The 13,354-nt window shown below is 27.3% G+C and overlaps 1 protein-coding gene across 1 annotated transcript; it reads right to left on the bottom strand.

The window, feature by feature from the left end:
* Positions 1 to 4,056: 4,056 nt before the first annotated feature.
* Positions 4,057 to 12,533, bottom strand: LOC135923008 (mothers against decapentaplegic homolog 9-like). Its single transcript, XM_065457594.1, has 12 exons — positions 12,392 to 12,533; positions 12,187 to 12,332; positions 11,968 to 12,053; positions 11,731 to 11,902; positions 9,461 to 9,552; positions 8,930 to 9,314; positions 8,587 to 8,744; positions 8,198 to 8,345; positions 7,165 to 7,404; positions 5,975 to 6,096; positions 4,776 to 4,920; positions 4,057 to 4,289 (listed from the first exon to the last, which is right to left on the bottom strand). Exons 2-12 carry the CDS (start codon positions 12,323 to 12,325, stop codon positions 4,147 to 4,149), a joined length of 1,830 nt encoding a protein of 609 aa, XP_065313666.1. The 5' UTR covers positions 12,326 to 12,332; positions 12,392 to 12,533; the 3' UTR covers positions 4,057 to 4,146.
* Positions 12,534 to 13,354: the final 821 nt, after the last annotated feature.

Genomic DNA, 13,354 nt, shown 5'->3' with positions numbered 1-13,354 from the left:
AAAGGTTTTCGCATTTTGCCAAAATTTAAAATTTGAGCAATCATTTTTTAGTTAAAGCCAATATTTTGTGTTTTAATTGATCCTCCGAATCCTTCAAACGGAATGTCAAAAAAATTAAAGGAAAGTGAGGTATTAACAATAAATATTTCAAGGTCAAATTTCGACCCGACAAATTATGGATATTATTAAATTTTATCGATTTTAAAGGCCAATGATAAAGCTCGAAAGCCTATTATATTTATAAAAGTATATTCCTTTTTTATTGATAGATCTTAAATATTTTAAAAAAATATTAGAAGAATGTAAGTAAACTTGAATTACAAGTAGCTATCTAGAAAAATTATGTATTATTTAATTTAGCCAAGTATATCGGCCTTTATGGCTTTTGTACTTGTCGTTATATTTTAATCTGTCGAAGATTTTTTATGTAATATAATAGTGAAGGAATGGTGAATAATATTATGTACGAATAGTAATATATAAATCAGAAAAAGCAACAACAGTATAATTTGTTATAATCACGATATATATTTATTATAAGCGTGGGGGCGTTTTGTACTAATTAATTAATGCTGTTAAAATATTTCGGCCATAGGAGATATGTGGAATTGATTGAGATTTCATCCAATCGTCAGGTTGTTATTATTTCGACTGGCTTTGAATCCGAAGAGGGATATCTCTTAGTTGGCATGATCACTAATTTATATGCGCAATAGAGTGCATAGGGATTATTAAGTGCAGCGCTGCATCTGTAACGATATATTATCATAACCCCAGTAGTACGATGAAGTCATTGGAAATTTTTAAAAATAAAGGAAACTAGATGATGAGAAAAATAATTCAGCCACATCAAATTAATTAAAATAAACTTTGACGGAAATACGAATTTTAAAGGTATCAGCAAAAATGAAGATTTTATTGAGCTAATAAATACTCTACCATCATAATATTCGTACATGCCTTAATTTCGGGAATATCTAAATATGCCATTCAAATGAAAGATGGTTTAAGTGAAGATTATTAGAGTCCAGTGTTTTTTGCACAACGGCTGCTTCTTCTGGATTAACTAATTAATTTTAAATGACTTTGATTAACTTCCCAGGTAGTGATGCAAAATCGCTACATTTGAGCCAATTTTTTAAAACGGCTATATTTTAACCAGAAAAATATTGCCTAAGCCTCGAGATTTCGCTAATGGAGGCTCAAACCTTACGTACCATATATGAACAAAATCTTCAGGCTTGCGTAATATTTTTCTGGATATTCACAGGCAAAGACGATGATCTTGTGATACATTAAACTTAGTAGCAACGGAAGATGCCAACACGATCCTTTTATAACATAATGATTATTAACATTGCCGAATTAAAATGCCAACTCTTTAGGTCCAGGTATTGTAATTGTAGGCCTTTGGCTATGTTATAAAAGTAATATTGGGTTTTCAAATACTCTTTTCTAAAAATTTTGAATTATAATCTATATTTAAAAAGTTATTAACTTTTACTCATTTATCTTTCAAAATAGGGAAAAGGGATGTAGAGGAGAGTAGCAACAGATTCTTGAAAATGTGGATACTTTATTTTGAAAAAATTTTATTTCATTTTTTCCAATTTCAAAATATGTCAAAAAATATTAACCAAAAATAAGTATAAATTCTTAGTTAATAATTTCCCACGGCATTATATGAGATGATAAATAAACAAACCATAATAGAAAAAGACATTGTGGGCAAAATTTTAACGATATAAAGAAAAGCTTTGAAATAATATCTAGATTCGGAACCTGTCCAAAATGCTTATTCAAAAAAGGGAAGAAAACATAAAAGGGATTATAATCCAAATTTATCCCAATATGTTGTCGTATAATAATATAAATATTCTCATTGAAACCATAAAAAAATTTAAAAATAGATTCAATTTAACGATGTTTTTCAATTAGGTATAAATAATGTTTCCAAATCAGAAACAATAGATTTGTTAGTAAGATATATTGAAAATTTCATCCATTAAATCTAATCATTGTTCAATTATGCCAATTGATAAAAGAACTAAGAAATTCGTTCCTACAACTTCACGGACCTTTTCTTTTACGAGGCTAATGTGCAGTGTTGTTAAAATAACGGGCTACTTTTTTCAGTAGCGGTAGCTTTAGCGGGCTACTTCTTTTAGAAAATAGCGATAGCTCGCTACTATTTAGAAAGTAGCGAAGTTGCTTCAATTTTACATAATAAATACATCTAAAAATTATTAAAGTTAGTAAGATATATTAAAAATTTCATCCATTAGATCTAATCATTGTTCAATTATGCCAATTGATAAAAGAACTAAGAAATATGTTAAGGATCTTAGAAATTCACATATTGATGGTGCTAAAAGATATACAATGCTTAGAGCATGTCAGAGTGATTTACTGTTAAAATCGCAAAGATTTTTAAGCATACCACTCGGTTATATTATAAAATTTGTTTAGATTTAAAATGCTTATATTTATAGAAAGTTTGCTATCATCATATTTTGTAATACCTTGATTGCAGCTTTGAAAAATTTAAAGGATACTCTCATTTTCAATGTGGCTAGTGATATTGTTTTCAGCAGAAATATCCAACCCCCCCCCCCCCCCCCCAAAAAAAAAATCCAGATTTTTTGTAAAGAATTTTGTGGGATATTACCGTATGCGATTAAATCTCTTAAGATTTTTTGATAATATTTTTGGGGAAGTGGTTCAAAGATTTTTTTAATATTTTTTGATATAAATATTTTATTTTCATGCAAGCTTGGGGGTATCAGCTTATAGCCATCATTAGAAGGAATTGGAAAACCCCCAAATTTGAGAAGGGTTCTACAATTATGACTGTTCAATAAATTTTGTATATACTGAAAATTTTTCATAAAAAATTAAAAAAACTTTTCAAGTCCAACTTACGGACTAGATCCTCCTTTAGTACCAAAGTCTAATTGGCATGTTTGGAACATTAGTTTGATGCGTTTATCGATTATCTCATTTTTGTATCCCAATAAAAAGAAAATATATCATAATTATTTTAAAGGATAGCATCCTATATTTGATTTCTTTATTCCTAAAATTATCAAAACTAAATAAAATTTAAATTCTTATTTTATCCAAAAATATTTTTTACTTAAATATAGTCAATCCTGTCTAATTTGGGCTCTTGATAATTTCGGCAAATCCTTAATTTGGCCAAAATTTTTTAAATCCCAATCAAATTTCCATTAACTATTATTAAAAAATGTTTTATATTTTTTTGCGCATTTATGTAAAACCCCTATAGTGGACATTATTTTGTTTCATTCATTCATTTATATCTAAAAAAAATTTATTAAATTTTATCTAATATTTCTATAGGAACTGTTCACAATAATCTTAAATCCAAGGAAGACATTATCAAACGCCATACAAATAAAACATATTGTATAAACAGATATAACATCTCATTTTATTTCATAAACTAATTTTACATTTTTATTGCTATTTTGAATAATTCTATGTATATGTTAGCGGTTTTTCATATAATGTGTTATTTTTTCAACTTTAAAACATTTTCAAGCGCGTTATTTAAATGCAAAATAATTATTTTCTTAATACATGACCATCCTCCCAAGAAATAGTTTTTTATAAAATAATTATTTTCTTAATACATGACCATCATCCCAAGAAATAGTTTTTTATAAAATATTTACAATTATTCCAATGTTCAATTATTGCTATGTCTTCTATTTTTTTTAATGCAGAAATCATGAACAAATTGTTAAATATTTTTTCCTAAAAAAATTAGTTTTGATTATTAAATATTTTTTTTATGTTAAATAATAATCAATAGTCTCGAGTCATCATATTTAACATTATTTAAATATCTAACTTAATGATCTGGGCCTAAGGTCCCGAGTTTATTCTTAAATCGAGCCAAGCTCGGAATTTAAGAAAAAATCAAATATATAGCGATGCACCACTTTTATATATTAAAAGGAAGTGTCTTTTATCTTTATAATTATTTTAAAACACAACTTTATATATTATATTTTAATAATTTAAGCTTGATAACAAAATTAAAATGTACATTTATTATAACAATTAAAGAAGTGTGATGGGGGATGAGATTCTACGAAAATTTGCTTATAAAAAAGGGTATTAAGAGACTGAAGATATAGGAGCGGCTGGACTCCCCATTTTCGTCAATACCTTATCTAACCATACCAATGGCCCGTGTAATTGAATTTCTATCCAACAAGGGGTACTGGTAACATCTTGTCTGTGATATTCGGCTCCCCAGCCTACAAATATATTTTTTATGTTTTAAGAGATAATAAATACCAAAGGAGTAAAATAAAACTTGAAATAATGATTATAATCTTAAAATAAAATAAAAATCAATAATTCTAGTATAAAGAACGTTATTTAAAACAAACAAAACTTTCTTGTATCGTTTTTTCCCTCTACCCACTATTAGGGTAGGGTTGATTTGATCAGATTAAATTATTTTAATTAAGAGTGTCGATAATCATACCCTTCCAATCCAGAATATATCCGACTAATGTAATTACATTAATAAAAAAAGGAGCAAACATTTAAAAATAGAATGTTGTATTGGCCATGTCCCGACGTTTGCACTGATCCAATCATCCCCAGTTTAAAACATTCAAACAATAAAATAATAAAAAGTGAAAGTGATTATAACAAAAATAATATAGGCGTAAAAAAATGAAAAATGGAAGGAGAGAAACTAGGTTAAATAAAAAAATGACAAGTTTGAAGATAACCTTTGACAAAGCTCATACGAATCACGCACATCTTCGTTAGTTCATAGACGGCCTCGTATCCGAGCGTTACGCACTCGCCCAGGGCCCGCGCAAAGTGGGCATTGTCGAAAATTTTGAGGGTGTGACCAGGTGGGATTTTGCATACCTAAATTTTTAAAATTACAGCAAAATGCGAATGATAATTCTTGTAACAAGAAGTCATAATAATTGTATAAGAAATGTCAAACTTGAAACTTAATAATAGTTTTACTTCGTAAGGTATGATTTTAAAAAGCATTCTTGCTATATATCCATTATATTTTAAAATAGTGTTGCTAAATGGCTTATTCTTGAAAATGGCCAAACCAATATTTTAGTCAAAAATATTATTTAATTGAAGATTTTGTTCATAGATGGCAGAAATGTTGAAATTTTGAGGCTTGCATAAAATAATTTTGGCTAAAATCTAGGGATGTACCGATACCACTTTTGGGAGGCCGATCCGATCCGATATTAATTTGATATCGGCCGATTACCGATCCGATATCTTATCTAATTATGTATTCTGTAAAGATACCAATGGTTTTAATAGTATAACATCTATAATTTAACTATACCATAACATATGTCATTTAAATATATTTTAATGATCAGTTATAATTTATATTCAATTCAATTGCAATTCTAAAAGTATATAAAATATTTTTATTGAAAAATCACATATTTATATAATAAAGTAATAACATTAATCTATTTACATAATAAGTAATAAACAAATATATTATGAAATTTGAAATAAATAGCAAAATTTCCAATTTATCAGAGGTCAGTCTGTGGTATCATTAGCTTCACTAAAAACAGATTCTAAAGAGATTATTGAATACTTTTATAAACAGAATGCGAAAAAAAATATCAATATGGTAGAATGTTTATTAACTAATTATTACTATTAAAAAAATTAAACATAAAAATGGATTTCGATTTTATTTATAAAAATAAATGGTTTTTTAGCTATAACTTTTGTTAAAAACGCCACTATCAGATCGGAAAGTTATAATATTTGCCGATAACCGATATTTTAAAATGGGGGAAATATCGGCCCGGTACGATATATAATATCGGTACATCCCTACTTAAATCTTAATTTTAAAAATAGGCTAAAACGAGCCTTTGAGCAACACTAATTTTTAGATCATGAGTTCAAAATAAAATATAATTACGGTAGACGGGTGAAAAGAGTGGGCGTGATTGCATATCCTGCTTTGAACAAATATGCTGCTACTTCCTGGATCGCTTAAACATTCCGCAAACACTTCTCCCCCAACATAATAAATGTGGACACCTTGGGTTAAAAATTTTGTTCAAATATAAATCGAGATAATAACTCGGGTTAAAACTTTAAAAAAATGTCATACAAAACGAGCAGTTGTAAATTTTCCAATCCAGAAAAGAAAGGTGATTAACGATAAATATTAAATATCGCCGTTATTTAATAGGGCTGACTGATTTAAGTGGCGATTAAATCATCCATATATTTTTTTAAAATATCAAACACCTGGGATCAATGTTTTTAACCTCTCAATTACTAGATTATTATATCAAATAAATGGCAATCGTTTTAATTATAAATAAGAATCTTCTTAAAACGCAATTCTTTATATAACGTACCATTTCGGTTGCCCTGCTACCTATCATTTTTTTAGAATAATCTCAAAATATAATAATAAATACAATACAAAAAAATAACCAAAATAAATGTTTGGTAATAAAATATAAAGCAGCTTCATTTTTTAACAGCAATTTTATTTTAAATTAAGAAAAAGCCACTTTTCAAAAATGCTTTAATTCCCCCCCCCCTCGAGATGGATATCTGATATACGCCAACTCGCCTAAACTAGCAATTATTAATTTAGTTTATATTATGTCAAAATTACTTTTATATGGGCCCTTAATATTGAGGAATATTTAGCATATTATATAGAACTAAAATGAATTTAGATAGACAAATTGGTGCACAGTTCATATCTTGGCAAATATTTTAATTTACCCATTAATTGAAAAAGGTTCATTTTTTAAAAAACGTAATAACTAAAAAAACCATGGCTATCCCAAGTTTAAATTTTTTAAATATAAATATAAAACACCGGGAGCTTTCAGGTTTAAAATTAATGTGAATAAAAACCGCAACATTATTATTTTCATCATAAATATTTTTTAACTTGTTTTATTTTAAAAATAATATTTTTCGGAAAAAGATCATTTTCGGCATTTTGACCATTTGATACAATTGCCATATAAATTAAAAATAATCAAGGTTTGAAAATAAATAACCTTATAACCAATGTTATATTAGACCTGCTATATATTGGATGGTTATTCAAAATAATAAAATCGAAAAAAGGGATTTTACCTTTCCCAATATGTTTCCTTGTATTTTCGATAGTAGAATTACGATTTACGTTGGACAGGAGTCCTAGACAGAAGCGATGATTTAGAGAGGTCCCGTTACCTCCCCCACTTATAGAGCCACCTGTTCCACTAGAGGCGCCAGTGGCAGATAGAAGTCGGGAAGTTTGAGCAGTTGAGGACCGATCCGAATGTGGGGAAGTTGGGGCGGGTTGGTGAAACATTTCTTTACAACAATTGTTGGCTTTTTTAAAAAAATTCGAAACATAATGTAAAAGATTTTATAGTAAATTGTGCTTGAGCTGTGCAGATTCATTTTTTTTCACCTAGAATGGAATTAAACCGGTTTCCCTTTACTTGTTTATATAAGTAAAGTAAAGTTGTTTTTAATTCGTTTGACACATGATAATCCAAGGGACTTAATCAAGGGAGTTATGGATTTACAAAATTATCATCTTATCTTCTTAGTCGTTAAAAAAGAGCCTTTTATTTCCTTCAAAGATGTGATTTTTTTTATTATTCTATCAATGCTTGGTGCTTCTCTAAAAAAGGAAGAAGCTAATCACAATCCAAAAAGAAAATAAGAATATAAAAATTCGTAGTTAACATTTTATTTATTCATAATTTTAAATATTAATAATATTCATATAATATATTTTTTAGCGTGTTGATCAGTGGTATCTCTGATATAAAGGTATATATTAAAACCTGTCATGAAAGCCTATGGAAGAAAATACAATGGCGGGCTTGTCCACTCTCAGGAAAACTTAATTTCTTGAGAGAAATTTGTCATGGATTAAAACATTTAAACTTAGAAAAATACATTTCCAAAATAAAAATGTTATTTTATTATTAATAAATCTTATCCAATTCGATTTAAAATTTTCTTCCATTAGCATTCATTCCTTAAAAAAACCCCAATAAGCTCCTGTCAAAGGTGTTGAATTATTTGTGGTTTGTGGAGAAACAAAATTCATCTAAAGGAGCGTTAAGACAAAATTATTAATATATATAAATGCAAAAAAAATTTATCTTACAAGTATTTGAATGTGCTGTGTTTTTGTTGTTCCAAAAGAAAGGAATGTTGGTGAGATGGCCAGGATCAATGTAATCACTGGAGCCACACCTGGAGGGAGATTCTACCATATTGGTTTGAGGTTTAGATTCGTGCCAAAAGAATGGGAACTATAAATAACCGTTTAAAAAAAAATTGTATAAAGGTCAATGCAACTAGGCCAGTGGGCAAAAATACTTTTGGACTGCGCCAAACATATTCAGAAATAAAACTGATATTGAGCAAAATAGCGTTTATATGAAGTAAAATATTTAAAATTTATTTTTGCCTATTTACAAACAAGTTAGGATGTTAGTCATTGCATATAAATCATTTTAAGGTATTAACAAAAATTTCAAAAGAAAAAAAAACTTTAAAGTTGGTAGATATGGAGGGATTCATGGAGGGGTCAGTGTAGCCATCAACAACAAAATGTAGTGATTTGGCGTGAAACCTTTCCCCGACTCTGCAATTCAGCTCAAAATAGCCAACGGAACACCAAATTTCAGGTTGTGTGTAATGGACTGGAGCTATATTATGTATGTTATCATATTTTTTTAAAAGATTTATTACAATTTAAAATATCTAAATTTTTATAATATTACCTCTTGTGGTTGAATTTAAAATATATTTATCTCAAATTTTTTATCTTGGTTTAAAATTAAACTTAATCCTATATGTGCAAAATCAAAAGGAAATAGCCAAGAAACTATACCAGTGGTGACAGAGATGTCAGAAAATGGACTTTCTGGTCCCCCACAGCTATCATAAGGGGATGCCCTGTTCTGAACACTTTGCATGCTCTGCACGTTCTGCATATTTTGAGTATGCTGGCTAGCCTGGTTATTGATGCTGTTGTTTTGAATGCCTTGATTGCCAACCATATTGCTACCAAGGCGAGCTCCTCCATTGTATTGACAATTGTTCATAAATGGAGGATGGGGTACCAAATTTCCGGGAGTGGGCATGAACCCATTATTATTTTCGTTGGGGTTCATCATGTAAGGAGGAGGTATGGTGGGCCCACTATTCTGTGATGCCATTTGGAAGGCTATATCATCAGAAAAGGTCGCATTCGGTGGCATAATAACTTCATCAAACTGGGCCATATGAAAAATTTATGTTGAATACAAATATTAAATATAGAATATGAAATTATAATGATTCTTATGGAGTATAAAATAAACAAATATTCAAGAAAAGCAAAATACACTAATAATTAAGATGTAAGGTATATATTTATAACTTGTTGATAGGGAAATTTCAAACAACTATTATTGTCATTATGGTTTGGTGGTGGGTATTCATTGTATCTAGGAACCAAGACTGGCGGTAAAACTATTGATAAAAAAAGGTGCTAGTAATGAATGAATTTGAGTGTTTTTTTAAATTCATTTATAGCAAATCATCATAATAAATAAAATAGTGATAATTATCTTCTGGTTAAAAATTAATTTTAGTTCTAATTAAACCATAATCAACTTGATGTAAGTAAAAAAAATTATAATTTGTATAGGAGAATATTACATATATTTTAAACAATAAAATTGACTTAAATTTTCACTTGATAATGTAGTAAATGAATAATAAAATATATCGTTTTTAACAAGTTGCAATTAAAATAATGTAAAACAAATAAGTAAAATCATATTAAAATATGCATTAGAGAAAGAAAAAATGCTATAACCTTTTTCTGTTTTAGAATGTATAAATAATCATTGGAAGAATTAATTAGAACTTGTTAGAAACAGTTCTGCATGTACATGAGAGTGACAGAAAGAAATATATAATATAGTGATCTGCATCGGGCCTAATTTCTCAAGGGCCCAGGCCGAAATTTTTTAAAAAGTTTTACCGGCCTGGCCTGAACCCTAGATTTTTTAAAAAAATTTACCGGCCCGGCCCATTATTTAAATATAAAAATTAATTTTTATAATTACCAAAATAAAAGACATATGTTATATGTCGTTTAGTTTCAATAAATAAAATCGAATATTTTTATTTTACATAAAAAATTCACTATAAAATTGATAAATTTAGATATATTTAAAAAAATTCCAAGGTCCGACCAGACTCGGCCCGAATTTTTTTAAAAAATATTAGGCCCAGTCCAGCCCAAACCCAATTATTTTAAATATACTAGGCACGAGTCCGGCCCAAAGCCTATTCAGGCCAGGCCTAACTTTGCAGATCTCTAATATAATAGTCATTTGAAATTCAAATTATTATGTCTATTCACAACATGGTAAAAAAAAACATCAAGGCATGTGTAATCCCAGACTAGCGGGATTCTGTTGCTCGATGGAATGAGGATGTAAGCCATAGTACACCTTAACAAGTCTTCATTAAGATAATTGTGGAAAATATGATTGGGTGCAATTTAATAATTAAAAAATCATAGTGTAAATGGTTGTCACATTATTTCTGTAGGGATGTTAAAAATGTTAATATAAGGCATTGGGAACTTATGTTATGTCAGCAATGTGTGTCACCAGGCATTGTGTATTATTCAATTAATATCTTAGTCAGTCTCTGTTTTGCCATATATAAATAAAAATGACTCAAAAGTTGTGATCAAAATCTATTATTTAAAAAAATGTCTACAAAAGTTGTAATAAATTTTTAGCAAAATAGAAATTTTTAAAGTTAAAAAATTGACCTAAAATGATTGTGCTATTTTTTTTAATTTAAATCATTTATTTAGCACTCTCATCTTCCCAAAAAGTGTTTCTGAGTAGAATATCTAACCTATAATTTAAGATATTACATATATTTCCTAAGGCAATACATGCTTTGCCTGAATATGCATATTTCCAGTAACATATACCATAAACTTGTAAGCCCCACCTTAAACTAGATGGAAAAAAAAATTCTTTTTTCAAAAATTAAAAATCTTACAAATGTAGGTTTAACATAAAATATTTTTTTTACAAAACCCAGATTAGGCAGATATCAATTGTATTAATTCAACAATTATATTAGGAGTAATGAAACATTTAATATTCAATTACTACTCATATTTTCAATTTCCCTTAGAAAATCTATAAAATATAGCCAAGCTAGAATGATTAAAATAACAAAATTTCAAAAAAGAGTTCTCTGTACTATAAAATAAAAATATAATCTAGAGTTATGTTTAATATTATAAATATATAGATCAAACCAAAAAAATAATACCAGGCAAAAATGGTTTCCTTTATAGATATTGAATAAACAATATGGGCAAAAATTGTCACATAAATTTAAGTGGTAAATGACTAAAAGGGTAAATATAAAGGCAAAAAGGAATGAGTATAATAATTAATGAACAAATAAAATATATATAAGAACTATGTAAATAAAAGGACTAAGACACAATGACAAAAATTATCCCAACATTATAAGTAATAAACAAAGTATGATTGTAATAAAATAATGTCATTGCCAGAGAATAAATATTACAAATAATAAGGTTTGTCTTAAATAACCATTATTTATACAAAAATAAACTAAGGTATTTATAAAATTTTATAATACCTGGGCTCTCTACTCTTGAGTAATGATAAGGATTGACACAAACTTCCTTTTCTTTTGCCCCAAATGGAAATTTGCATATTTCCAATGGCTTTAATTCATGATGACTTTGTAAGTCTGGCCATCTCCAAACCCTACAATAAATTACATGAGGCAAGCCCTTTCTGTGGGACACCTAAAAAAATTGAAGTTTATAATTTATCTAAATATATCTAGTAGTCATAATTCATGTAATAAAACCTGTAATCTTCCATCTAAGGACCTTTCAATGGTAACACAATCGCCTGGTGGAGAACTTAAAGCTCTTTCTAGAGTTTCAATGGCACCTAAAAATAGATATTATAAAACTTTAAAAAATAAAATTGTTAAATTTAAGCCTAATTTAAATAACTAAATAAAATATAATCTCAAATTAATTTTAATAAATTTATATCAAATATGTAATATTTATATAAATACCTTTTTTTTTCTTCAACTTTTTAACAAGAGATTCAATAGCTTTTTCTGCCCATTTCTCTTCTTCGTCACTTTGTTTCCAGTTTAAAAGTTTTTTGACTGTGGGTGATGTGAAGGTAAAAATACTATTTAATGCAGACATGCGTTCTCTTTAAATTAAGATAATTTTTTAAAGGATTTAACTATAATATATCTAAATGCAAATTACATCGGTTATTATTTTCAAGAATTATCAATAATATCTAGCCTTCGATCTTAGGAAATTTAATAAAATTTGTCATAAAAATCTTATAAGAAAATAATAGCGCACGAATTGAGTTATTTCAATAATATGACAAATAAGACAAAAATGTTAAATCTCTTGAAAATATTTAATAAAACAAATATTTTATTTATAAATATAAATATAAAATTAGGAATAAAATTTTTATAATCTAGAATTAAAATTAATAAATATATATATATAAATTGTTTTCCTCAGTTAATATAATATTTGTAGAAGTGAATTAACGGACAAGTAGAAGTTAAAAAATTTAATTTATATTTGTCGTTTAATCGATTTTTTACAATTTTTGAAAGTTTTTAAAATTGCAAAAATTTCAAAAGTTTTATGTTTTTTAAAACTTTATAGATAATCTTTTAATGGCTGATGATGAATATTAGTGTATGAAACAAGTGTGAATACATATATTTGTATATAAGCAATGGTGTATTACTTAATAATTTAGCTGGAGGGAAGGAGCTACAATTTTGTATATATTATCAAAAAATATGATAATATAAAATCCATTTTTCATTACGAACACGAAAAAATTCTTTATTTATATTATATTTTTAAAAATATTTCACAAATTTAAAAATACCTTTGTATCTAGTTTCTTATATCTGTCGGACAATACTTATTTTAAAAGGAGTATTTTCTGTATATTTAACTATTCAATATTTAAAAAAGATTTTCTTCGTTTTTTGTAGAAAAATAACTTTAAACGTTTATATATAATTTTAATATTTACTAGCATATTATATAGTAAATAAATAATTCTCATGATTAGAGTATGGTAGTTATGTGATATCATTTAAATTTTTAGTTATATTTTCCTTATCTATTATATAATTAATAATCACATTTTCATATTTCACATTAATTTAAATATATACAATATTGTAATAT

Source organism: Gordionus sp. m RMFG-2023, chromosome 1, assembly GCF_954871325.1.
Source record: "Gordionus sp. m RMFG-2023 chromosome 1, tfGorSpeb1-WG-v2, whole genome shotgun sequence".
NCBI lineage: Eukaryota > Metazoa > Nematomorpha > Gordioida > Chordodea > Parachordodidae > Gordionus > Gordionus sp. m RMFG-2023.
The sequence above is the reverse complement of the archived record's forward strand: the minus strand, read 5'-3'. Positions and strand labels throughout refer to the sequence as shown.